Raw genomic sequence first — 27,513 nt, forward strand, 5'->3', positions numbered from 1 at the left:
AAGTGATGGCAGGAGTCGCTCCCTGAACTAATCAGACGGTAAAACTTCCTCCTGATCAGATCACAACTTACACTTTACAACCTGTCCTCTCCTGTCTCTTGTCCTGTAAGACTTGGTTGTCGTACTGTTGCTATGTTCCCGGATCTCACTAACTTAGCGCGTACTCACTTAATCACAGTGAGGAGCAGTTCAGATTTGCTTGTCCGAATCCTGCAGTGTTGTTACATCGAAAACGTTGGTGCAACAGTGAAGAGTTGCAGCTTCATGCTTGGAGATGACAAACCTTTAAAGGGGGTTTGTGTTTCCAGGTGTCGGGGAGCACGACCGCATGCGTGGAAACAGTAGTATGAAGTCTAGAGTGTCTGCAGAGGGAGCGGTGCGAAGTGTGACAAATGTCCTCAGGTGATGTCACCTGAGTCAGCATCGGGGCGGGTCGGAAGACTACGAGTTGGAAAAGGGAAAAAAATATGGGGGTGTGGAGTTAGAGCGACGTGAGCCCACCAGAACTCTGTAGCCGCCCCTCATCTCTGATGCGGGCTGAGGGCCTCGGGATACATTAGCCCGCTGCTAGCATAACACACCCACATCTCTGATCCAAGCTGTCTGCGGTTGAGTTGCATCGTGGGTAATGTAGGCGGCGGGTTTTGACAAGGACGAAGAATGCGCGGAATAAAAACGCACGACGGTCCTTTTTAAAGAAAAGCCGTCCATCGTGAGTCTGACAGTGTGGGGCTTGTACAGTGGCTGACTCTCTTAACAGAGAGCCCATGTTTCCAGGCCGTTTAGCAGGCAATCTGTCAATTTTATGGGAAATGTAGGATCCAGTGTGTCTGAAGCTATTAGGAGCTAAATGTCAGAACATCTTGGCCTTTCCTGCACCGGTAAATTTTTTTTAATTTTACTGTCACGATTTGCCCGACTTCTTGGTAGTGCTATACTAAATTGCCGATGTACCCATTTTAAGTGGATTTGCTGTTTATGATGGTTATTGTAGTTTTAAAACCTTTCCATCGGTTTTCATCTCTGACTTAATCTTTTTTATTTAATCAATCTTTTTTATTTAACTCTGTTTAAGTAGTTTGTTTTTGGCATAAAGTGAATGACCCTGCTGGAGAATTTAAAACTCTAGATTAAATATGTCTCAGTGACGCTGAGATGCAGTAATAGTATTAAGGAAAAAAAACCAAACATTTCTCTGCCTGCTTGGAGGTGAAAACTGATGTGGCTCATGCGGGAGTTGTGGTCTGGATCAGAACTCCACGTCGTATCCTGTCTGCGGCAGCCTTCCCTCGCCTCTCTCCAGGGTTTAATTAGAGCCGCTGAGCTCTGTGTGAATAATGCAGCACCTGAACACACCTGAGCAGGCTGCTGGAGCAGAACGAACAACCGCAGGGAGTCAGAAAAAAGCGCTGCCTCCAGAGGGAGAGAGAAAGAGGGGTGAGCGGGTTTGAAGGAATAACGTCAGTGGATTTAGAGGTTTTCCTGTCATTTTAATCAGCACGCTAATAGAATGAAACGCTGTATGAACTGAATAAACATGGAAGACTGTATCTTCTACAGTTTTCATAATAACAGTAAGACAACAGTCTTTCTTTTATTATGAGGCATTTTTCTTAATGTCTCTTTTGCTACTTTATTAGTTATCACACATGTTTTTATCGTCAATATTTTAATCTTTTTATTACTTTATTACTAGTATTACTAGTATTACTAGTACTGCTGTTATAAACAGTAGCACTGGTGCTGTATTGCTCTCTTTTTACCATATTTCTTATTTTCCTTTACTTTGTCCGTAATAATATTTTTTGCTTTTCTCTACATTCGTTTTTTTGTACAGTGAGAGAGATATATAGATATATATTCAAATCCTTTATTTAAGTAAAAGTAATAGTATATATATGTAAAAATACTCCATTACAAGTAAAAGACCTCTATTTAAAACCTTTACTTAGGTAAAAACCCATAAAGTATCATAAGTAAAAGTACTTATAATGCATTATTACTGTCATTATTATCATTATTATTATTATTATTATTGACACATGAAAGCAGAATTTTGATGTTGTAACTTGTGGGGTTGGAGCCATTTTTAAATTGGATTTAAATTTTTAATGTGTAATGTAGAAGAAGAGATAATGGAGTGAGTCTATCTATCTAGCTATCTATCTATATGTATATACACACACACACACACACACACACACACACACACACACACACACGTAGATAGATGGTGTTTGTATAAGTGTAAAATAAACTATTAACAGTATTAGTATTATTGTAGTGGATTGAATTTGTATTTATTATTGTTCATTTCAGAATATTTTTGTTATGGTAAAACAAAACATGCTGTCTGACATTTTAGTGCAACACCTGAAATGCAAAAAAGAGAAAAAAAAGGGGAACAAGTGCAGAAGAAAACAGTCAGACCGAGTGCAGGAGGATGAAGACTGAGCTGTCTGTGCCACCTAGTGGTCTTTCTCTGGAGGACACACACGAGCCCTACAGCTTGTACATAAATTTAATTTCTTAATCAAAACTGGATTACCGACTGTGCAAAGTGGCCAACTAGCCTACCCTGGGTTTTAATAGGTTGTACATACTCTGATTAATTGCAAATTTGTTTAAGAAATTGAACCACTTAAATGCAACATCAGCTGAGTTGGTCCTGTATTACAGCCAGTCAGATTTTGTGGCCCTTATAATAGAGGGGCACTGGGTCTAAATTAATTTTTTTAGACTTTATTGTAGTTAATGTTGTACTCACATTGTGGATGTTCATAAATAATGTTGTTTTTAATCAAATTACCTCTGATTTCCCAGTGATCACTTAACAATTTCATTCAGCCAAACCCTTGATTCCTTTTCTTTTTCTTAAAATATTCTCATTATCTTTTATCTTATTCTTCTTATTAATTCTAGAGTCTGCAGAAATAATACAGGAAAGTTTATAAGGTCATATAAGAGATAAAACATTTAATAAATATTAGAGCCTGACCGATATATTGGTCAGCCAATATTGGCACAGATATATCAGTGCTGGTGTATATGTTGTCTGGTGTGTGTATATATATATATATATATATATATATATATATATATATATATATATATATATATATTTTTTTTTTTTTTTTTTTTTTTTTTTTACAGAACATTATGCAGAAAAAGATGCTTAATTTAGAAAATGGTGTCATCACATTATTTGTCCAGCAGGGCGCGCTCCAACTCAATTGTTTACAATTCTCATGGTAAGTTGCTGACTAGTTTGTGAAATATGCTGCTGGAAAGTTAATAGACAACAACCCCATAGCGCTAATATATGTATATATGTACGCATATATACACACACACACATATATATATATATATATATATATATATATATATATATATATATATATATATATATATATATATATATATATATATATATACACACATATATATATATATATATATATACATATATATATATATATATATATACACATATATATATATATATATATATATATATATATAAAACACTTGAATGCACCATGGCGCTTCTGTGTTTATTAGGTGACAGTGAAGGCAGCACACGAACATTTGCCGTCCTCTGATTGGTTCGTTACCCGCTGTTTTGGCCACGTGACACCGAAGATGGCCGCCAGCAACGGGAGTAAAGATGGTACGTTGGAGTTTTAAAGGTTTCAGTGGACTTAATAGAGCTGTTTTGTGCTCGGAGCGGGTTGTTTACCCGCTAATAAAACATCACTGTTATAATTTACTTTTACCGAGCCGAAACAGGCCGAAACAGGCTCAGCTCTGCACTCTGTAATGAAGCGAACCAGCTTGCAGCTAGCCGCCTAGCAGGCTATGTAGCTGTTGGCATGCTGTCTCTCCGTGTGATGTGTTAAAACAGTAAACTTCAGGCTGCTCATTAATTCACTCAACTACCACAAGGAAATTCAACTCACACACCTGTTATAACCTGTGCTTCCTCTATGTAAAGGAGGTAACATCGCCTCCTCCATCTGTCGAACGTTGTCCCTCATTATCTGCTGAGGAAATTCAATGTTCAAGACCTTAATTGTCGGTGTGTCAGTCACAGGTACAACATCACGTACGTCAAACACCTGCGCACTCTCCGCCAGAGCTGCATCACAGAAACAAATACTTCAAATGGTCATCTATAAAAAATTAAGGCACTTAAAGTTGAGGGATTAAAATAAAGTTGACATAAAAAGACCAACGGGGAAGAACGTGTAACGGTATATAACTATGTACAACATACAGATATAAGTAGCATAGATAGCGGATATGTGTTGTTGTGAGTTTACGGATGGGAGTTGTCCGGTTGATCGCTCCGAGCGAAGGTGGAATTCTGAAAGCTGTTAATTTAAAAAAAACACATAAGACAGTTCAGATGTAAATAATAAAACAATATAGAAAACCAATGCACACAAATAAGGCTGCGACTAATGATCGTTTGCATTATTGATTATCTGCTGATAGTCTCATTTGTTTTCTCCCCAAGTGACAGGTAAAAGAATTTTTTTAAATCAATACAGAAACTGACAGGAAACCAGTGGAAGGACTTTAAAACATGTGTAATGTGTTCTCCCTCCTCCTGGTCCTGGTCGGTACTCGGGCAACAGATTCTGAATCTGTTGTACCTGATCTATGACTCTTGTTTTTTGTATACCAGATAGGACAGCATTACCAAGGTACAGCCTGCTGGATATAAATCTTCCGACACTGTACGTAGAGAGAGCAAACAGAATTATAAAACCGACCAGACATTTGGTGCCATGTGGGCTTTCTGTACCTAGGGACCAAAAGGCCCAAATCCTGCACGCTGCCGATCGGAGGACGCCAGCTGTGCCTGCAACAAACTGGGTTGGAGGAATGCGTTAGATAATCTGGGGTTGTCTGCCTCTCTCAGGTCAGGACAGTATACTGGAGCCGCTGTGTTTTCCAGAGCAGCCCGCCGACAGCTCCAGTGCTCCCAGTCTGCAGCGTCCCGGTGCAGAGCTGCTGGTGTGTCTGTTCTGCTCCGAGTCCGTCCCTCTGCTGCAGAAAGACGTCCTCCTCAAACACCTGCTGCTGGAGCACAAGATGGTCATCGCCGACGTCAAACTCGTCGCAGACCTCCCAAAGTATGAACCCTGCACGTTCCACAGCCGTTCAGCCAAAACAAAAGTCAGTCGCTCATTTCTAAAGGCTGGAAAGTCCTTAAAGCCGTCAGTTGCAGATTTAGTCATTCCTCAAGATGCAGTAAGAAGCATATTGTCCTACTAACTGATAGTACGGGGCAGAAATTTAGTATTGTTTATCAGCTTTAAGTGAAATCGTATCATGATGACCTGATTGTAACGCGTTACTGTTTCATAAAGTTTTGTTTTCCACCTAAACAATTCCAAGCCACCTAATTAAAAACTATAACTTTCAATGTTTTGTGGAACAGTGGAACAAAATTCATCTCACTGAACACCACTCTAAATATTTGCTATGTCATGATATATCAATATCACAAATATATTCTCATTGATATTGTAATTGATTGATTTACCCAGCCCTACTAACCATACTGTGATCTATCTAAATGAAAGATTACTATCAAGGCTAAAATTAAAAGTATGAGACATTTTCTGCAGAAGTTTCCCTTTTCAGGGAGGTGATAGAGCTGGATCTTGTCACCTAAAATCCACTGCATATCTCAGTATATGTTGAATATTGGGCAGTAACCATATATATCACTATAAATAGTTTGAAAACTGCATGAAGCTACAGTCGCCATAATGCAACCAGTGGCATCTATTTATTAGATCCTCCCTGCCAACGTTCAATGTCCAAGTCAAACTCCACCCCCCCCCACTCTGTAATGTAGACTCTCCATTTACTACACATACATGTGTTGTCTCCAAAACAGAAGACATAATGTATCTGTTTTCGCAGACTCAGCGGGACTGACAATGGTTAGTAAACTGATCGTGATGTCTACAGTCAGACGAGTTCCACCTTTAAGAGTCTGTTTACTGAAACCTTATCCTTCATCATGCTGATAGTGACCACTGCTTCTCTTTCCCGTCCTCCATCAGGTACATGTTGTACTGGAAAGGCAGATTCCTGGAGCAACCTGTCACGGATTTCTGCAGCGTGATCAAAACAAACTCCACCGGCCCGGTCGGTGAGTTTTCCAGTCCCTTAAAAAGCCCGGTCCCATCCACCGCTGCACACAAAGGGTGGGCAGATTTGATGGCAGATGCCATGAGATGATCTGAATGTGTCAACCGTCAGAGATTTTGCATTTACAATGTGGTAGCTCTTCCTTAAACTGAAGATGCATTAGACCATCGTGGGCGGCCTTGCGAACCTATGAGCAGGACTGCTGTGTGGATTTTTGTATCAACTAGTGCAGTCCCCCATTCAAAAGCTGCTTGTTGTCTCACTAATAGTTCAGTATTTCATTCAATCATCTAATCATCATCCTCTAATTTCTGCGTCACTGCTGTGTTATGATATTAATAATAATAATAATAATAATGACCTCATTTGTCAGATACCTGATCAGAAAATACTGGACCACATATACAGACTGCTGTGACACATACGCTCACTCACCACTTTATTGGGTACACCTGGATAAAACTGATGCAGTCTAATACAACAGGCCTGCAATAAATCCTCCCTTCATTATATACATTCTGATGTTCAGCTTCAAAGAGGTGTTGATTTATTTCAGTGGTCATCTTGGAGGTCGGTGCTGTTGAACTGTACCGGGTTACACTGAGAGTGGTTCCTAATATTTTGTCCTTCCCATTTATATGAATTAAGGTTGACAAAATATTAGGAACACGGTTTTATCTGGGTGTACCTAATAAACTGGCGAGTGAGTGTGGATGAATTTAATCCCTGTGTGTCATCGCAACCTTTTCCGTGAACTGGAGAATCAGTATTTTCCCTGAAGAGCTTGACTTAAAACTTATAATTGGGTCTGACACGGATTTATTTCATCCCTGGAGTCGTATGCAGTTAAGAAAATCACTGGTAAATGTGTTTTTGCATCAGTAAGGAAAATATTTGAAATGATTTAATGTTAGTTGTCCTAATACATCATGGTCGGGTGGGGACGGAGAGTAAACAGAACGGTGCTGTTTTGCTGTTGCTGTGTCTTAAACAAAACGCACCAGGATGCTTTCACTTCAACTGACCGTTCGTAGCAGTTGTCCTGCTGCGATGAGCCATCTCCAGTTTGCAGAGCTTGGATCTCTGTCTAAAATAGTCCCACACTTTAGAGGATCCTGTGCGAGCTTTCATAACTGCAGCTTCTTTTCTGGGGAATTCATGCCTTGACAGGGCGCAGCCACCTTTGAGACGCACCATTGTCTAATCGATGACGTCCGTAACTGTATCTTCAGCATCTATTATCTTATCTTTGTGATGCTAATGCAACATTAGCTTCAAATTCTTAGCGAAAATCATTGAAATACACAATGACTGTACTGTACATTTTTATGCTCAAACTAATTGAAATCTTGTCTTCAAAGGCCTCCTATAACAATTTGTTCTCACAGAGAAACAAGAGGACTACTTCCTTCTGTGTGACGTCCTTCCCGAGGACCGAATCCTCCGAGAGAAGCTGCAGCAGAAACGCCTGGTGAGGATCCGGGTCCAGATCCAACATCAATCTCATCTCAGCACCACAGGGAAACCCACTATATTCTGCTTCTGATTTCCTGTCATGAATCAACCACTAAAATTAATGTCTGTCGCTACAGACAGATTCCCTGTATTCAGAGTTTTGTTTTGGATGAACCAATCCGAGCCAAAGTCTTGACGTCAAAATCCGGTCTAGGAATTTGTGCAGAAAAAAAAGAATCAACTAGAGGAGGTTTTGTTCCTCTTCTGAGGTGTTTTCTCTAACAGTTCCGGTCTTCTGCAGGAGGAGGTGCTGGAGCAGCAGCAGAAGGAGAGAGACGACATCAGCTTCCATCGTCTCTGCATGTTCTGCAGTGAGGAGTTCACTGGAAACAGGTACTCCACATGTGATGTGATAAATCTTTAAAGATGGCTCACACATACGTTGTTTCGATTAAAAAAACCAAAAAAAAAAACCACCCACCATCATGTTTTCAGGTCGTCTCTGCTGAACCACATGGCCAGGGAACATTCCTTCAGCATCGGACTGCCGGACAACATCGTCTACTGCGACGAGTTCCTGGACACTCTGCAGAGCAAACTGGACAAGTAAGAACTCACACAGTGGTAACAAATGTGCATCTACTGTATTTAACACTAACGCCCAGTAAAAAGCTCTCCGATTTTACTTTTAGTTACAGTTTCTTGAAAACTGGTGGATTAAATTCAAATTGAAGAGTTTCAGTTGTGCTTTTTGTAATGAAATGACACAATAGGGCTTCAACTAGTGCTTCCTCTCATCACCGATTAATCGTTTGCTTTATTAAAGGTCAGAAAAAAGTCAAAAATAACAGTTATAAGTCCCCACAGACCAAGTTGACATCTTCAAATGTCTTGTTTTGTTCAACCAACAGTCAGTTACAAAATATTCAGTTTAATATCGGGAATGATAAAGAAAAGCATCAAATCCTCACATTGGAGAAGCTGGAAAAGCAGATGTTTTTGCTTAAAAAATGACAAGTATTCATTTATCAGAATAGCTGCAGACTAATTTCTCTGCTGATGGACTTCTCGATTATTCACTAATCATTGCAGCTGTAGTGTTCAGTATTCATATCCGTTAATAGAGCTGTGCTTTAACGGTCCCCACTAATGAAAAGCCTTAGGAGGGTTAAACGTTAGGAGGGTGTAGTTGAGGGTGTACTCAATCAAGTTTGCTCTTTGTCCATTATTTGATTTGCTTTCTGTGAGTGAACGGTTTCGGTTTTCTAATTTCCTCTCGTCAGTCTGCAGTGTTTGTACTGTGAGAAGACGTTTCGAGATAAAACCACATTGAAGGATCACATGAGGAAAAAAGCCCACCGTCGCATCAACGCCAACAACTGTGAATACGACCGCTTCTATGTCATCAACTACCTGGTAAAAAAACCTGGACACACCTTGGCTTCTCGCTTGTTTGCTAGTCGGGATGTGTGTCGACAGTTGTCGTGAATGTTTAACGTTATGTGTTTGAAGTGGCTCTCCCTTGAATATCTTTTCTTCCCCCTGTAGGCCTTTGAAGGTGGCTCTGAAGTGTTTGTAGTTTGTTTCTTCACGGAGAACAGCAGTTGTTGTATGAGCTGTTTTACCAAAACAGCTCATACCGCAGAGTGTTGTGAAAATACTCAGGATACATAGGGACAGTGGAGAAGTTGGAACGCAATGTAACCAACACGGATTTAAAGTCCAACTGAGATCAAATGTAGCCCTCTCTTTTTGCAGTCAAAAACACAATTGTTAGTATTTCTCTAGAATTAAAAGGAAGAAAAAGTTCTTCATGGAAATATGAATAGAATATAAAAAGAATCGCTCCTTTTTGTCACGGCTGGCGGGAGGGATGAGTGGGAATGTCAGCTGTCTGATGAAGCTGGTCTCTGCGAGGGAGGATATTAAAAATACTGTGTACCCATACAGCCACGGACTACCATAGGACCGCAACCATGATTATTGTCTTTGATGATTAATGGCTTGATTACTCTTCACTGATAAATTGCTTAGTCTGTAAAACGTGGGGGAAAAAAAAGTTAAAAAATAAAACGAAAAAGGTCCAGGTTGATGATTTCAAATGTCTTGTTTTGTCCGACCAACAGTCCACAACCCAAAGAGATTCAGTTCACAGTGAGAGAAAACACAGTAAAACAGCACATCGTCACTAAGCTACAGCCAGAAAATGTTTGGCATTCTTACTTGATAAATTCCAACTATTTCGACAGTTAATCCATTATCAGATTTGTTGTCGATAAATATTCTGTTGATCAACTAATTCATTGTTTCAGCACTAGATACACTGTGTTTTTGGAGGAGTTTCAGAGGCGGGTTTTTCTTTCCACTGTGTCAGATCTTCAAATGTCTCATTCTCCTGTCAGGAGTTGGGGAAGACCTGGGAAGAGGTGCAGAGCGAAGATGACCGTGAGCTGGTCGATGATGAGGATGAGTGAGTATCACCAGCAGGAACCCTAAGGGTCGGAACAAGCCAGTCTGGGGCCAGAACATCCAGGTTTTACCGGGTCTCTATGTACACCTGACTGCTTCACTTTCATTTATCTGTGGAATATTGGACTTTAAAGTGACCCAACTCATTGTTCTTGGCAAATCTCCAGTAGATCTTCCTCTTACTTAAATCTTTCTGACATGTCTGTGTCGTCCACAGTGATTGGTCGGACTGGCAGGCTCATCCAGTGTTTGCTGTGTGTTTGTTCTGTGATCATCAGTCAGAGACGATGGACCAGATCTACAAACACATGAAGGTACAGCAGCAAACACTGTAATTTTACAGGAAGTAAAACTTTTTCTGTATGATTATCTGACAAGCACATGTTACTGCAACACGATCTCCATTTCCCCTGCTTCGATATTGGCTCAATAATTGTAGTGATAAACTGATTTTCACTGCAGTTAAATACACTTAATTTTTCTAGTTCACAGACATCACAATTAACCAATAATAAGTAGAGTCTCTGCTGAGACAAAAGATCAAGGGACACAGCATGTAGCCTTGGTTAGTCTTTAGTTCTAGATGTATCCTGTCTTGATGTGCAGACATTTTGACCTGCTGGTGGTGGTAGATAAAAAAGTCAGGGGATCACCAAAATCCTTAGGGTTCATCCTACGGGGACCATGAATGTGGACCAACATTTCACTCTGACAAAGTCCAGCTTTGAGCCAAGTCAGACGCCGCGGAGCAGAGCCTGACCCGCCGAGTCTAAGAGGTCCTAAAGTAGCCACTGTGCAGAGGATAAACCCTTTTGATTTGGGTAACAACACGACCTTTCCTCTTGATTCACATTCGGGACAAACGGTTTTTTTGGTCATGACATGCAGGTGTATTGGTTGGTCCACAACTCTGCTCCAGGCAGAAATATCTCAACAACCATTAAACAATTGTGATGGAATTTGTTCCCCTCGGGATGAACTGTAATAACTCTGCTGATGCTCTGACTTGTCCTCTGGCGCCACCATCAGGTCAACATTTTAATGTGTCCAGTACTTTGGTTTATGACCAAACACCCGCAGAACTAATGACGTTCCCTTCAGCCTCAGCTCTACTTTGTGTTTACTGCTGATTAGCAAATGTTAGCGTGCTAACACGTTAAACTAAGATCGTGAACGTGGTAAACATTATAGATGCTTAGCGTCAACATGGTGGCATTGGAGCCGTGAGCTGTTAGCATTTGTGCCCAAGCACGGCCTCACGGTGCTGCCAGCGCGGCTGTAGACTCGCAGTTTACCTCACCGGAGGTGAGAATCTAAAAACATCCAGTTTTTCATCCTGCCAACGGTTTTGCGTGCTGGTGTGTGATGAGCCTTACATCCTCACGGGGAAGTATGTGCAGCTGTGGCCTTTTTTTTTTTCTTTTCTTTTTTTTAAATCATTGCATGTCTTGTTTTTTCAGGAGGCTCATGGCTTCGATCTCCATAAGCTGAGGACAGAACTCAGTAAGTAAAACCACACTACAAAACAAACAGTAATATCATGTTAATGTCCAAACGTTGCATCGTCATAAATCTCATCGTCGGCGTCAGTGACGGCAGCCCCGCAAAAGAAGTTGGGCTTTCCAGGTATAGAACAGTTAAACACACCAGGGCATACAGTTTTGTGTTTGGCCTATGAGACAGAGAAACTGGCAACAGTAAGGTTTAGGAGTCAGGAAAGAATTTTTTAGTTGTCGTTCTGTTCTTTTCTTCCATCCAACAACTTTGAACATTATAACCTCACTGTTAAACTAGTGTGACAGTAAAATCTTAGTCTTGATTGATAAATCAAACTGATGATGCAGCAGTTTGATTTGAGACTGGTCAGAAAAATGCAGATCAAAATCGAGCTGTTGAGTTTTTTTTTTATTTTTGTTTTTATATTTTGTGTGAATGTGAGCATACGCTCATTAATCACCCCGCTCTGGTGCCCATCTCTCCTCAGATCTCAGGTTCTACCAGCAGGTCAAACTGGTGAACTTCATCCGGCGGCAGGTCCACCAGAGCCGCTGCTACGGCTGCCAGGAGAAATTTGACTCCAGAGCCACCGCCCTGCGTCACATCATGGCTGAAGGTCATGTGATGAAGCTGCCAGACATGTCAACCTGGGACCAACCGCAGTAAGTCCAACAGACAAGTGATTTTTATTTTCTACCTGTATGGTGGTGTTCAGTTGGTCAGGCTTTCCAGTAAACACAAGTGGCCGCGTTCATGGGCGGGAAGCCAATGAGGGGTGACATCCTCTCAGCGCGCACTGCTGTTTTCCCCCGTTTTGTTTTGATGCTACCACTGGTTCACACAATGTAGCTACAAGCTCTCGTGTCTAAGTTGTTTGAAATGATTGTTCCAAAATTAAACATTACTCCAAAGTAAACTTGCTAACCCCCTCAGAACCCAGTTGATGAAATTTGTACTGTACTGTCCAACTTCTGTCTGTGGACACGTTGCCACGGTGTTTACCGCGTAATGCGTTGTTGTCAACTGGTATCGCTAAGGGTGGCTAACAACGGCTAAACTGGCTAGAACTGCTATTGCTACTGGTTTTCCGACTTACACTGGAATGTGGTAAAACTCGGGCGTGGCGTCATTCCCCGCTCCGACTTCCGAGGTAAATGGAACGCAGCCTAAGGTATAGCCCACAGCTAACTGACAGCTAGCTGTGGGCTAGTTGTCAGTTAATCTCCATGGCAACCTGCCCTGTGCTGACAACCTGTGGACAGGAAACTACAAAACGTACTTCTTTTTTATGTACAAAAATGTCCTGGAACATGTATAGTAGAACTCACATACAAGTTGACAGTATTTCTGAGAAGCCCAACTTATTCTGAAAAGAGCAGCGTACGGCATGCCTAGCTAAGACGTGGTGATTCCTGTAAATGAAGGGAGTGAAAAACTCTGACCTCCCCCTCTCCTCAGGTATTACTTCCCCACATATGAGAACGACGCCCTCTTGTGTACACTATCTGACAGCGACGAAGGCGAAAGCGACGAGACAAATCGCGGCGAGGACGTCCCGGTAATCGCAGAGGACATCTCCAACCTCAGAGCACTGAAACAGACCAGCGTCCTCAGCCAGCTGCTGAAGAACAGAAGCTCCTCCAGCTAGGCCGATGGACGGACAGTCCTGGGAAACGGAAACAGGATGGTTGGACTTCTTTGTGTTTTCAGACTGATCGCCCTCCGTCCAAGCACTTTACAAGCTGTCAGAAGCCTTTTCAGAGGTGCAGACTCGGCTGCACTTAAATGACGGTGAGCAGCTCGACCTTTACTTGCTACAAATTTCCACTCAAGCAATAAAGAAGAATTTAAACATATGTTTTTCTTGAATATTAACTTTATTCTCTGTTTACAAGTGCAGATTACACACTCAATTTAGACCCTGTTAAAATACCAAAACCCTGAGCTGAGACACATCACACAGGAAGATGTAGAGGTTAAAGAACAAAAAGCATCTTCTAACTAATTCAGTGAAATAAATATTGTGGCTGAAACCTGGTCGAGCTTCAGTTTGCTGTCTACCTGGCAGTCTTGTTGTTCTTAGCCGGTGCGACGTTCTGCGACGCTTTACCGAGGGAAACCTGTCGTATGGTGGAACCGAACTGCAGCGTGCTCAGTGTTTCCACCACGTCCTTCGCGTCTGGACTCACATTGACAAACACGCAGCACTGCAGAGAAACCAGAGGACACGGATCAGTCAGTAGCAAACCTGACGTGGGGTTTGCTGCGCATGTAAACGCCTCAGCACACTTTGTCCTAGGCGGATGTAGGCCATCAGCTTTTTATAAAATAAAATGAAATTAATTCAGATGATGCACACACATAACTTCTAAAAATAAGAATTTCACTGAGTATTAAAAATCTGCAGCAATAGGCCGTATTGCTAACTATGTTAACTTCCTCTGTGAGTAAAACAAGTCATATTTCAACGCCACATTTACGTTTTCTATTGTGCAGGATGTAAATATGATCGGCCGAGTGGTAAAAGCTGTTCACATCAGTCTCTCCCTTTCTGATTAGGAGGAGGGGATTTCCGAAAGCTACAGCATCTCCCGCTGGTCGGAAAACTTGCAGGAGCGTCAACAAACTTGTGTTGTAGCTGCTGCAAATCTACCCTTTCTGGCAGTTCAAAAAATAAAATCCAAAGCAGTAGCAATAAGACAGTCTATTCTGCAAGAAGTCAGTAGGCTACACTGTTTGTTTACGTCCTGTTTAACATGTTAGTGAATAGCTAGAATCATAGTTGCAAAGAAAACAGATAATGGAAGATACTTTTTCATTTATATGGTGTGGTTAAGGGGACGGTGTTACAGGTAACCGTCTTGGAATAATGCACGAAAAGGTGACATAACAACGGGATGTTTTCTCGTTCTCAACTCCGAATTTCTGATCTAAATTCAAAGCATCTCCTTAAATGGGGCATTCCGCAGATTTAGCATTGCACTTTCATTAGGTAGGAGACACACGAGAGGCAATCTGTGCAGCAGAGGCAGCGATATCCTGACATTTAGTCCCTAGGATGGGTTGAACTCCAGCACACTGGATCCTGCAACACAACCGAGTAGAGACCTTTGTTAGACCCTCCTCACCTGGTAAACACCCCGCTTTGTAAAACAGGATTTCTCTGACAAAACAACCCCAGGGTTATTTTCTCGGTATTTAGAAAGTTCCCCGCAGAGCCACGCAGACATTATACAAATGTTGTCAGAGGCTGAGGAGGACGCGTTGTGACAAGTAAACTGATCTTCGTGTGTTAAATCGGTGGAGTGCCCTTTTAAAAGTTCCCCCGCGGTAAAACAGAGACCTCAGCAGGTGTCGGTGTCAGACTTTACCTTGGCGTCTCCGCTGAGGCAGGGCTGCAGGAGGTGGGTGAGTTTGGAGTTCCTGAACGGGATGTGGAGGGCGTTACGCTTCAGGGCACTGAACACCTGAAGGAGAAACAACAGCCACCTTTGACCCGACAGAACACGCATTAATTGTTCATTTTGATTTCCGCCCTGGCGGGGGCGCTATATTGCACCCACCAAATGAACGATGGTTACTGAATGTGGAGCCACGAGGCAGTTTGGCTGTCAACGCGACACTACCCAGAAACCAGCCGGGTAAACCTAAACATGGTTTAAATACGTAAGCATGATCAGGGTCACGAGAGAACGCCAGGTGGGCGGGACAGGTGAGCCCTCGGTGCGTCAGTGTACCTGTCCCAGTGCTGTCAGTGATTTATTGATGGCCGCCGCCTCCACCAGCCTCTGGCCCTCAGCTTCGGTCTTGGAGATCCGCTCGGATCCGGCAAGATCACACAAGGTCAGCGTACCGCGAGACGTCAGTCCCGAAACCTCGTCTGAACCCTCCACATCCAGGGCCACCACCAGGTGAGACCGAGAACTGAGGAGTAAGAAGAGTAACAACAGATAATGCCACTAACGTGATAAATCAAAGATCAATACATTAGGATTTCATCAGAGCGATTCATACGTGAGCATTAATACGAAATAGTCATGCCATGTTGGTCCAAAGTGAATCTGCAAAACCTCTGTATGTTCATCTTGGTCGAGGCAATCTTTCTGTTCTTCTCGCCCGTCTCCATGACATTGAGGATGTCGGCCTCGGTCTGGACCTGGATCTGGGTCAGCCCCGGGACCGACACCGACTTGCCCTGGACTCGAATGTCCAGGGCAGCGCCGGGGCTTTTGGTCAAAAGGTCGTTCAAACTGTCGTTATAAATCTCCAACATGGAAATCTGAAAAGAGCCTGCAATAAATTAGACCGTTTGGCTCAAGGTCAAGTTCTGACCACAACAAACTGATTGTGGCGACTCTGCTTTTAAATGGAGGGCGGGAAGTTTGAAGGAATACGAGGCAGAAACTTTATGTAAAAACCAATACTCCCAACTTGTATATTGGTTCTGATAGAGACATTCAACATACTAGTGTGATATACAGTATACGATCAGTCAAGAATTAAAGGCTTATGTTTGTTGAAGAACAGTGAGCTTTTTGTTATCAGTAAACTTTCAACAGCAAATTTGCAGAGGGAAAAACATTCCCTCGGAAACGCTGGCTCCAGCCGCCTCACTAGACCATTTCACGGTAAGATGCACACATTTTGTTTCAGTGGCCGAGAGGTTTCGCGATTCCCAAACTCAGCTAAACTGATTTTAGTTTGGGCTGAGAGGGAAGATCAGATGAGGGGTATCTGCTGGGCGTCATTCTGGTGACTGCTGCACGCCAGGCATGTGACATTTTTCCACCAAAGGGCGTTCACTTCCATCAGTTTTTTTTTTTTCTTAATTTCCAGTTGGCCAAGCCACAGGCTGTAAATGTCATTACTCAAAAACTACTGTGATTGGATGGTGTGTTTTGTTTTTTTTCTTAATCTTCAGGAGGTCTCATTTTTTCACGGAACCAAAATTTGTTGAAACAGAATGAAGGCAAAGAATGATGAATTAATACTCTGACAGCAGTTAAACAACAGCTTGTTTGTCACGCTCGTACCTTCAAAGTGTAGGAGACCTTCTCTTTCTCCGCGCAGATGCGAAGCAGTTCTCGCACAGACCTGAGAAAAACAAAGACACACATACTGCTGCCAGTGCGTAACACCTCTCGCCGTGAGCAGGCTCGAGGGAACGGGAGACGGTGACGGGCGCGGCTTTGTGTCGCTGCTCGTCTCCTCTCCGACGGAAACCCGACCTCTCTGCGAAAACTGACTCCGTCTGTCAGCGCTGAGCCGTCGCTTCACCTCATCACTTATTGATGAACCGTTGTCAGGTGACACATCACAACATGAGACGCAATTAGTCTCATCGGGCCCCCGACAGCAATTCATGCCGCAGGCAGAGGGAGTTGCGTCTGGTCGGTAAAACAGGCCGAAGAATCTATTCATATTAAGGGAGAGGAAACCTGCACTGAGTCTAAAATCTGTAATTACTGCATGAGAAGGTGCTTGAACTGCGGGGTTAGAATACGTGGCTAAATAATCTCAAATGTACCTTTCCAGAGCTTTCAACCACATTTTATGTTCTTCCTCTCTGGGGAGTTGTTTTACGATAAAAACTGCGATTTGACTTTTTTAGTGACAATTTTAAAAGTGCCCATTTTCTGTGAACTTTCCTGACAGCGGACAGGGGAAGCTCTGGTGGACCTACTAACAAATAAGGATGGCCCTGAGCCGGTGGGCCATGTCAGGCAGCGAACACCCATCACACCAGGGCCCAAGGCCGCCCTCCGCTTAGGTGCATCTGACCCATCTTTCCCAGTCTCCGTCCCGGTTCCTTCGAGTGAAGCCTCATATCTGACCTTATATTGACTCCGGGGTTTCCCTTGCTCCCCATCATGGTGTAGGTCTTCCCTGAGCCGGTTTGTCCGTAGGCCAGTATACAGACGTTATATCCGTCCACGCAGGAACTTATCACCGGCAGAGTTCCTGCAAACACCTCCTCCTGCAGGGAAGGAGAAGGAGTGGTGGATATAGTGAGTAGAAAGTGAAAGAAGATGGATGGGCATCGCTTCCAACATCCAAAACGATAAAGAAAAAAACTTGAAGGGCTGATGTTGGACTTGTGGTCTTCGTTGTTGTGATTCAATCTGACATTTTACTGCACCTCTTTCTTAATATTTCTGGTGACTTGACTGTATCGGTGCTTCATACTGTACAAGCTCTTTCCCTTTCTCTTGATTCTGGACCCCGGTGAACTCTTTAAAATAAAATTTAAATCGAACGTCACGTCATTTTATTAAAATGCTGTTAAACAAATAAAGGTTGTAACTACCTGTGTGCTGCTCTGAGGGTAGACTTTGTCAAAGTGGAACTTCTTCCTGCTTCCCTTCTGAACGACCACCGCCTCCTGGTCGTCGGTGTTCTCCAGACAAGAGCTGGAGGCTGAGCTCTTCCTGCAGCGACAGAACACCCGGATGTTTCCCTGCAGCTCCAGCAGCTTGTTGTACAGGCTCTTCCTCTCCACCACCTCCCTCCGGTAGAGGGATCGCAGCTCCTCCACCTCGCCGGCCGCCTCCTGCTCCACCTGGGCCAACTCCCCCACGGTGCCCTTCAGCTGCTCCAGCTGGTTCTTCATGTCGGTCATCGCCTGGCGAACCGTGGATCGAAGATGCTTGTTGGAGACGTTCAGCTCGCGGGTCAGACAGCTCACCTGGCGGAGTTGGCCTGGGTCCACGGCGGGTTTGGTGATGGTTCTGGCAGGTGGGACAGCAGGAGCCCGGCGGTTCAGGAGAGATCTGATCTTCTCCCGGGCCTCCTGCTGGTCAGCTTCCAGCTCGGCCAGCTTCTGGTTCAGGTGCTGGACCACGTCGGTCAGGTAGCGGACTTCCCTCGCCAGGTAGCTGTTGCTCTGGAAAAGATTGTCCACCTCCTTCTCTTTGGTCTGGAGCTTCTGCCTCAGATCCTCGATGACCCGGTCCCGCTCCAGGAGGGCTCTGCCGGGTTAAAGCGAGATGTTTGTTGATCAGTTTATACACTTTGGATGCTCGGGGTGGAACCTGGACCATCTGGAGAGTAGGAGGCCAAGGTCAACAATACTCATTCTAACTGAGGGGGAGGAGCATCGCATTGTTGAATTTTGCAGCTCTTGATACTTCTCATTTTCTGTTTTAAGCTATTTGGCTGCAAGATAAGACGTTCTTACCCCAAAAGATAGTGAAGGGCATACATTTCAGTTTGTCTAACAAGCACCATCCGACCTCCTTATTCTACCCTGTGATTCGGTCACGTGGCGATCCCTGCGCAAACCTCTGGGGAAGGCTGTTCGTCCAGCCTCGAGCTGCAGCTGCTGAGGTATTCTCGTGATCTCACAGGTGTCTACTGTCGAAACCAAAGTTCCAAGTCCAGTATTTCCGCAGACTGCACCGCTCCGCTCGGCCTCTTCGCCGGTCGTGCACCAGGTCAGCCGCACTAATCGGATGCAGATCGTGCAGTCTGTGGAAATCTTAGTAGTTTTGTTGCACCCCAGGCAAACACTTTATTGTGGTGGGGAGACAATAGACATCTCTCAGATACCTTCACAGCCTGCTGCACATTTCTGATTTAAGGAGCATGTTGTCTCGGATCTTAGCATGTCGACATCCACTACTTCTTACAATGCGTGACTATATCTACTACAGGCGTGCAAATGCTAGCACATTAGTGTGCTGTTAAATCATTAGCAAAGCACAGTTTAGCCTTAAGCACAGCTGAGTCTGGAAAATTACAGCTTAAGACTCAAAAAAGCTTCACCAAGTCTGACAAGCTCAGTCTAAAATGTCCTGAAATGTCTTCACATTTTGCCCCGTAAACAGTGAGGAGCTAAGAACGGCGACTATTCCTCTCCATTTTTTAATCCATCAAACGGTCTGCTAGTGTTTCCTGAGACTTCCTGACTCGTTTAAATGAGTTCCGCCGTCAATCCCGTGTTTGTTGCAGACCTGAAGGAGTCGAGGTCGGTGTAGTTGTGGTCTCCGCTGGGAGAAGCCTGCAGGAGGAATTCTCCAAACATGGTGAGGTAGACGGAGATGACCTCTTCAGGGTCGTAGTTACACTGCCTGAGCGCTGCAGTGATCTCCTTCTGGTCCACCAGGCCTGGGAGGGTGGACTGGAACACAAAACCAATCAAAAACCAGACACACATTACACCTAAGCCATATGCCTGTGACTCTGGAATGATCCTCAGAAACTGGGAAATGTTTAGAGCAAAGACACACGGAGCGGCACCGCAGCCTTCCTCACCATGACTCGCTGGACTCGAGCTTTGACAAACTCAACGTTTATCTCCCACTGCAGCGGCAGCAGCAGCCAGACGCCCGACTGAGGGTCCCAGAACCTGCAGACATTCACCCTCTCCTGGAAAACACCCGGACATGATGGAAAGGCAGAGCTGAGGCTCAGTCGTGGATGAAGAACTCAGCTCCTTTAATATAATAAAAGTGAACCAAAAATGGAAACAACAGACGACAGCAGACGACTAGATCCCAGGTGGGGAAAAGTAAAGCATGTTTGTTTATCAGGTTTGTCGTTATTCGTTCTACCACCGGAGGAAATCTTTAAGTTTTTTTTACGCATAGTGGCTTAAAATCTGAATCGGAAAAAGGTCAAAGTTGTAACCGTGTGAACCGAGCCGTTCACCTGCGGCTCTCCAGCCTTGTCTCACCTCAAACATGTAGGTCATGACGGTTCCTTTGCCTTGGATGTAGACGCTGCCGGTGCGGTCGTCCTCCCCGACCACCGGCTGGCTGCTGGCCGGAGTCTGCAGCTGACTGGAGCCCTGGGGGACAAAGCACCGATCCTAGTGATCACCCTGGCGGCATGTTCTCCACGCACACTGGCGCGTTCGGTCCGCCTGCGCCGCCTCCACGGCACCGAAGCTGACTTTCTCAAACATGGCCCATGATACGAAACGTGACGTGAAAAAAGTGCACTGTGTTTTACTATGTGTTGTAATGTCTGAAAGACTGATTTCATTTGCGGTGGAGCTATCGACAGACAGACCTCACTGTTGGAGCTGATGAAGCGTCCCTGATTGTGCCACTCCTTCGGAAACGGCCGCAGGTTCTGGTAAAGACGAGACGAGTTCCGACATGAGGTAGACCACCAAGATCAAACATCTTAAAACGCTGAATGTGAAAACAAGAGGGTTAAACTGACGTCAGCCGGGTCTACGCGTTCCGTTTCTACCTGCGACTCGTCGACATAAACTCTGCCCCCGTGATGGCTGAAGCAGCTGTAGAGCGTCCCGCTGTCGTGGAGGAAACTCTCGAAGTCCAGGGACACCTCTTCACCTTCCGCCACAGGTTCCTGAGGTGCGGGAGGTGGGCCAGTTAACAACCACACCGAAGGCTCGACCCGAGCATTTCACCTTTCAACCGCCCACCGTTCCACCAACCACGACAGGCAGCGAAACCCGGGGGGTTTTACCTGTAGACCCTTTCACACAGTTCTAGTAGGAAATAGGCACTGATAGACTAGACCCATCTTCGTAATCATTGTGGGCATTTTTCAAAAGCTGTGGTGCGGAGATGTGAAATGTTACACCGTGGTAGTAACATGTAGCTGCCACACACTGAGGATTTCTTTCAAAATAAGAGCCAGAAGCTACATCCAGAGAAACCGCCAGGACGCTGCCCCCCCCAGATCCTGAGTCAGCAGCTGGTACATTGGGCCGTGTTATTGAAACACACTCATCTTTACCTTGCCGTCAACATAACTCTGTCTGATTTTCAGGCACAATTATAAGGTTGATGTTGCGTTTGTTCACTCAAATGACCACAAAAGTACGTGTTCATATTTCTAAATACCGAGAACACAATAAAAGTAATTACATATTCATAAGAAACACACACGTTCAAATTTATTTTCCAAATGTCTTGTGAGATTTATATATAGTTCTACTGAGGATCGACCCCTGATCCTAAATAGTCAGTTTATTGTAAATCTGTGTTAAAACACAGGATTCGCTGGATATTTATTCTGCATTTCTACTGAAATGTATCAGCATCATTTCTGATGTTTAAAGGCCAAAATAGAGACACAGTGATAATATAGTGATGTAACAGCTGCTCACGGTCACGGCCGGATTCAGGACCGTGTGTGTGGGTCTTTCTTCTTCTTCTTCATCATCATCCTCCTCCTCCTTCGTGTGTCTGTGGCTCTCCTCGCTCTGGAAGGACCGGACCTCCATAGCGTGACTGTCGGGTTTCACTGCCTCCTCACCCGCCTGAGAACACGCCAGACACAGCAGCGTTAGTGGGGAGGGGGGGTCTCTGTTCCCCGGCCCCGTGGATGCTTCCTTCTTCCACGCTGCCTCCTAATAACTGGGGTAAACACGTACCTGCGGGGCGCCGTCGCTGCGTCCCACAGGCGCGGAGGGTCGGGCGGGTTCAGGCTCAGCCGCCCCGGCTTCCAGCCTCTCCGGCCGGGATTCTTCAACGAGCGATGCCCCGCTGCCCATCGCGACATCCGCGGACAGAGGCACGGAGACACCCAGAGACCGAGACCGAGACCGGGAGGGGGGGTGACGTCAAGAGACAGGTGAGAACAGGTGCAACCCGACACACCTGTCGCGCAGTGACGCTGCTGTTACCTGCCGACGGTTGAGCGCTTTAGATTTTATACATAAATGAAGCTCCGGTAAAAGACTTGGCGAAGAAACTAGACACCACAAGACCAGAGCCCCGTGAAAAGACCGGACGCCATTTGACAGGGAAACCCAGGACTGTAGAAATCCTTTGACCTGAACCACCTCAGTTATCATTCGGCCCCTCTTTTCTCCCTCCCGGACCTTTTTTGCTTCTAACCCTCGTTCTCTCTCAACAGGCCCAATGCGTCATGAGAAACGTGGCCCGGAACCGATCCAGCTGGTTCGGATCGGCCTCGATGTGTCGTCGGGAAATCAAACACACACACACACACACACACACACACACACACACACACACCGGCCAGGCACCTTCATTTCGGCCGGTGGGGAAACGTCGCGTGGGGCCTCGGTCAGTCCGCTCGGGGCCGACGGACGGCCACTAGGGGTAGGGGTCAGCATCCGCCCGTTGAAAGGCTTCGAGGCCGCGCGTCGACGCGGGACCGGCGCCAAGCCCCCCGGTTGGGTCGGCCCGACGCTCGGAGGCCGCAGCAGAACCGCAGACACCCTTCCGGCCGGACCCTGAGCCCCGCAGGTGGCTTGGCCTCGTGCCACGAGGTCTGAAGACGTCCAGTCTGAAACTGGGGTCCAGAGAAGGCGACCGGAAAACTTGGAAAAACAAGAACTGGCCTGAAACTGCGGCTTTTCTCAGCAGATTTCTGCGTTGGAGAGTGGAGCCAATGAAAACCTCTCAGGCCAAGGTCTGCGGCTCTCGCTCTCTCACACACACACACACACACACACACACACACACACACACACACACACACACACACAGAGAGAGAATATGTGAAGATTCTAAATATCTAAATCTCATGGATCCACCGATGTGAAGTTCACTGAGCGTTCCCCTGCCCCCCACGTTTTTTGGACTCCCTCATGGGGGGCGGGGGGCATGCTGTTTCAGGCACTGCTGAAATGATAAGGTCCTGGTCTAGTGTCAGTAACAGATCTTTGTAATCTTTTACAGTATTACTACATTTATTGGTAGAAGTGTCGTTTATCATTTCGTATCCTCGTTTTTCTTTATTCGCATCTCAGGCCTCAGTTTAAGGCGACGTGTAACGAGTTCTTCATCAATGTGCAGTTTTTCTGCTTTTGGTTGCGATGTCACGTATCACTGGGAATTAAAAGCTCGTCCGCAGGTTTATCAGACGACGTGACAGGATGTCACCACCCTGGAACGTGATCGTGGTAGCAACCGTTTCCTGCTCCACCCGCGGAATTTAGGCCATCCGATGGCGTCTTTCGTTCCGGCGAAAGGCGAACCGGGACCCGCTCCCTCGGAAGGTCGGGAACCCCCCGCTGCGCCGACGCACCCCGTGGATCTTACACATCAGCGCGTGTTTCCAGATGTTGAGTACGACTCCGGAGGGAGCCGCGTGACGTCTGATGAATGTCTCCGCAGGTGATGTCGCGCGAGTCGGCGCCGGTGAGGTCTGAGGACTACGACTCCGGGGCTGCGGCGTTGGAGAGAAGTGGGTTCACCAGACCTCTGTAGCCAAGAAAAGATGACATCCCTGGTTGGTCTGCATCAGTTTTGAGGCGCAGCGAGTCTGACGGTGTTGTAGAGGTGCAATGCTAAGTCAGCGCAGTATCTCTGCAACTGAAGGGCCACTTACTGGCCTTTTCTGGGGCTTTCAGCTGCACCTCATGGCATTCCTCCGCGGAGAGTTTGCTCAGTTGTCATGCGGCAGAGCCGTGAGGCCACGTCTGAGCAGAGAAAAGGGTGGATCTCCCTCCGCTGCATACGAACACCTGTCGTCACATGACTCACCCTCCATACAAATGTGCAGAGGAAGGCCATGAGGTGCGGTTGAAAGCTCTAGACCCCGCGTCAGTGTCAGATTGTGGGTGTGTTGAATATGGCGGCCTCCAGGGGGCGTCATCGGGGCGGTAAACTGTGAGTCCTGCCAGAAACGGATCGTCTTACCTGCTTACAGCCTTTTTAGCCGCTGCCTTGAGCGCTCTGCGCCTGGCGGCCCTTTGCTGCTGCCCGGGACGGGACGCTTTTACTTTTTTCGGTTTTGTCGCCACATTTGGTACCAGAACCGACTTCAGAACCAGACCGAAGTCTGAGCAGCAGCTGAGGCCCGGCAGAGATACTGAATCCCAGTCTGTCTGTGCCACTGAGCAATAAAATCCTCACTGATTAGCACTCACTTTGTTTTGTTTTTTCTTCCTGGAGGGGCCGCTGGCTGTTCCGGCAGCTGGGCGCCGGCCGAGCGTCGGGTGAAACGCCAGCGGGACGCGTTCTGCCTCGGCTCAGCCTCCGCAGCTCGGCCAGATTAGAAATGACACACAATAAAAGAGGAGAGGAGACGAGTTCCCCAGAGAACAATCGGGAAAATGACTCTCTATTCACACAGACGGGGGAATATTGACAGAGTCGTACACAGCGTTTTGTTGCTTTTTTAATCGGCGCAGTCTCAGAACATCTGCTGCTCTCGCCGATTTTCTGTCTCTCTGTTTCAGTGTCTCTCTGCCAAGCGTTGGATTAATCCAGGTTTGGCTTCCGCAGCCGCTCGAACACAGAAACTCTGTGTGTTTGTGCGTGGAGCTTAGAGACTCGTGCCGGGACCGGTGCTGGAACTGAGGCCGCGGTTCCTGGGTTTTTGACCCAGACCTTATTAACATGCGGGTTCAGATCATGGTCCTACAGTAGCCGGCCCTCACCGATGCTTCCGTTTGGAGAGACAAGCGAATATAACGAACGCTGTGTAGGGACTGAAAAAAAAACAAGAAAAACGAAAAGAAAAGACAGTTTTTCTCGACCATGTGGTACCAGCGGATTGAGGGTGTGTTTGATGTGTTTTCCCGCCGTTCAGGGGACCTGGACAGTTGTCCCGTCGAGGTGTGATGTGGAGTGGTTTGTTTTAAAGAACTCAAGCTCTCAGTGAGGTTCTTTCATGTGCAGAGAGAAAGTATTGGAAGCATTCCTTGGATTACCGGAGTTTAAACTGGAATGCGGCAATTTAGTACAGAGGCCCGTGTCTGCCAGGAAAAGAAGAAAGGATGAGAAGTTTGGCAAAATCAAGCTAAGAAAAAAATCTCCTTCTAAATCAACTGATAAGTCATGCGCTAATTAACATTACCATGTTAAACAATGCAGGGTCCACATTTCTAGGGTGTGTCGGTCAGTCGCTCCACCGCTCTGGTCTCACCAACGACTGGTTGGATTGTCATGAAACGTTCACGGTGCCCTGAGGATCGACCCCAATAACCTCGGTGATCCTCTGACCTCTCCTCTGGCGCCGTCATCAGGTCACAATTTAATCTGTCCAATGCTTTGGTCTATGATTCGATACCCTGCAGAGCTACTGCAAACACTTCTTCCGCCTCTGACCTTCACCTGCGATTTAAGTCCAGAAAAATGACTCATCTTTGAGGCCACGTACAGATTCCGTCAAAATCTAAACGGCGGTGTCAAAGATGTGGACAGGAGAGGAGACGGGTGCATGAGTTGAGCATTGACGTGGATGCGGCGTGCGTTGCAACCCGGGCAGCACGAAAGGTGGAAATGTATCCAATTCCAATAGTCATGGCTGGAAGGATCCGCATCAGAGCCTGATGTATGACAAAATACATTTATTCACAAACAGCAGGGTGAACAGAGAGCGGGCCGTGACCGACTGCTTCACCTGAACAGTCCACAATCCTTCAGGTTTCACCCCTGAAATCACGAGCTGGTCAGACTTCACCCTGTCGGCAGGGAGGGACGTTACGTTTCTTCTTCTTCTTCATGAAAGATTTGAACATTTAACACAGAAATCTGATTTATTCTCAGTCGTGTGCCGTGAGGTCCCATTGAGGGCGTTTTATATAAACTGGGAAAAAGATCAGGGACTATACAGAACTTATATATACATATATTTATATACATATACATATATATATGTGTATGAATGTATAAACAAACTGGTTGAAGAGCTGAGATGGAAATATTTGGAATATCTTGCTCATCTAAGGTGTAAAAATAGTTTGGTTTTCAAGAAACGGTCTAATAAATAATAATTAAATCATTTCTAGGAAAACTGAATTGTATACGTCCTGTATATAAAGTCTGTGATGAATTCAAATCAATCTGCTGATGGAAATCAACCTAAGAAGAGCAGAATATTTGCTCCTTAGCAGGATGGAAGCATTGCCACAGAGGGTCGGCTGATGTGCAGATTCAGATTCTTTTATTTTGCTAAAGCTGATTCTGCCACCTAAACGCCGGCTGGCCGGTAACTAAAACGGTTAAAAACATCGGAGCGTGATGAACATCACAGAGGTAACCATCAGAAAGGGGTCAAATTAGACCACAAGCGCTCAACACAACTAGTCTGACTCATGTCAGCTGAGCGTTGTGGGTTCAGATGTTGGATGTGCAGAGTAAATTTTAAGGTTTACTTTTAACAAAAATGAGGAATGCATGGGTTTACTACTGAGCTGGATATCCACTCCCCAGAGAGACAGATTTCTTACACAGTTTCTTACACATCAGTTTTAGATGAGCTGTTAATGCAGCTGCCCTGAAATGAAAGCGTTTGCACGACACTCAACGAAGTTCATTGGACATATGTACAGTTACCTACCGACCTGAAGCAGTTAAAGGAGATTTCTGGCGTCAAACGGACCTTTTCTTAAGTCTGTTTTCATTTATTTTCCAAAGTAGTTGTTTTCATGCAACAAATGGCGTCTTCAGCAGGAGGAAAGCGAGCTCGGTTTTCTGCGACTGGGTGGATTACGTACAGACAGCGGACGAGACGAAACCTGACCCGTGGACAGGAGCATAAATAAACACTGATATTCACATGGGACGCCGGGGACGAGTCTTAAACTGGGACAGCAGTAACTACATTGTCTCACGTGTCCGAAGTTTCGCAAGTTCACCCGATGACACCTGAGCCAGCTCCGTGTGCTGTATGAAGACCAGGAAATGCTGTTGAGAGCTCTGAAAGCTGGTTTGTGCACTTTGGATCTTAAATTACCATGTGGCATATACTTGAAATCTCCTTTAAAGGGCTAATTCACCAAAAACGCACATGCACAGTCAAGATGACTCTAAAGTGTCTCTGCTGTCTGTCCAAATATTGCAGATGGCTCATACCTTTGCCAACACGCGACTGAACACTGTATATACACGAATACACGCTGGGGGCGGGGCTGTATTTTGTTTTGTGTGGCGTATATGTCCCGTCAGAAGCTGCAGCGGCGGTCGCCAGGGGCAGTTACTTAACATTTTTCACATCGATCAGAGAAATCCGGGGTTATAA

General features: G+C 45.5%; 2 protein-coding genes across 3 annotated transcripts; one reads left to right on the top strand and one right to left on the bottom strand.

The window, feature by feature from the left end:
• Positions 1-3,564: 3,564 nt before the first annotated feature.
• Positions 3,565-13,451, top strand: znf277 (zinc finger protein 277). Of its 2 annotated transcripts, none has more exons than XM_040133111.1 (12): positions 3,565-3,673; positions 4,931-5,144; positions 6,087-6,175; positions 7,563-7,645; positions 7,931-8,022; positions 8,125-8,235; positions 8,913-9,045; positions 10,032-10,099; positions 10,316-10,412; positions 11,559-11,601; positions 12,083-12,257; positions 13,054-13,451. In XM_040133111.1, the coding sequence occupies exons 1-12, from the start codon at positions 3,646-3,648 to the stop codon at positions 13,241-13,243; spliced, it is 1,323 nt and encodes a 440-aa protein (XP_039989045.1). In that variant the 5' UTR covers positions 3,565-3,645; the 3' UTR covers positions 13,244-13,451. The 2 variants fall into 2 exon arrangements, with proteins under 2 accessions (XP_039989045.1, XP_039989044.1); XM_040133110.1 differs by lacking the exon at positions 3,565-3,673 and adding an exon at positions 3,881-4,096.
• A 182-nt stretch (positions 13,452-13,633) lies between these two features.
• On the bottom strand, positions 13,634-22,066 carry LOC120793086 (kinesin-like protein KIN-14E). The gene is made up of 14 exons (XM_040132774.1): positions 21,947-22,066; positions 21,680-21,832; positions 20,794-20,913; positions 20,608-20,670; positions 20,270-20,383; positions 19,849-19,962; positions 19,548-19,714; positions 17,903-18,563; positions 17,430-17,572; positions 16,629-16,689; positions 15,666-15,874; positions 15,333-15,519; positions 14,967-15,062; positions 13,634-13,802 (listed from the first exon to the last, which is right to left on the bottom strand). The coding sequence occupies exons 1-14, from the start codon at positions 22,064-22,066 to the stop codon at positions 13,653-13,655; spliced, it is 2,358 nt and encodes a 785-aa protein (XP_039988708.1). The 3' UTR covers positions 13,634-13,652.
• Positions 22,067-27,513: the final 5,447 nt, after the last annotated feature.

This window comes from Xiphias gladius, chromosome 8 (genome assembly GCF_016859285.1).
Source record: "Xiphias gladius isolate SHS-SW01 ecotype Sanya breed wild chromosome 8, ASM1685928v1, whole genome shotgun sequence".
Taxonomy (NCBI): domain Eukaryota; kingdom Metazoa; phylum Chordata; class Actinopteri; order Istiophoriformes; family Xiphiidae; genus Xiphias; species Xiphias gladius.

Bases quoted from the DNA above. Each gene is read 5' to 3' on its own strand.
- znf277 (XM_040133110.1), top strand. From the start codon at position 4,060: ATGTTCAAGACCTTAATTGTCGGTGTGTCAGTCACAG. The intron at 8,023-8,124 runs GTACTCCACATG...TCATGTTTTCAG, and splicing joins GAGGAGTTCACTGGAAACAG to GTCGTCTCTGCTGAACCACA. The intron at 11,602-12,082 runs GTAAGTAAAACC...ATCTCTCCTCAG, and splicing joins TAAGCTGAGGACAGAACTCA to ATCTCAGGTTCTACCAGCAG.
- LOC120793086 (XM_040132774.1), bottom strand. From the start codon at position 22,066: ATGGGCAGCGGGGCATCGCTCGTTGAAGAATCCCGGCCGGAGAGGCTG. The intron at 20,914-21,679 runs GTGAGCAGCTGT...CCCGCACCTCAG, and splicing joins TCCTGAATCCGGCCGTGACC to GAACCTGTGGCGGAAGGTGA. The intron at 15,875-16,628 runs GTACGAGCGTGA...GGCTCTTTTCAG, and splicing joins AGGTCTCCTACACTTTGAAG to ATTTCCATGTTGGAGATTTA.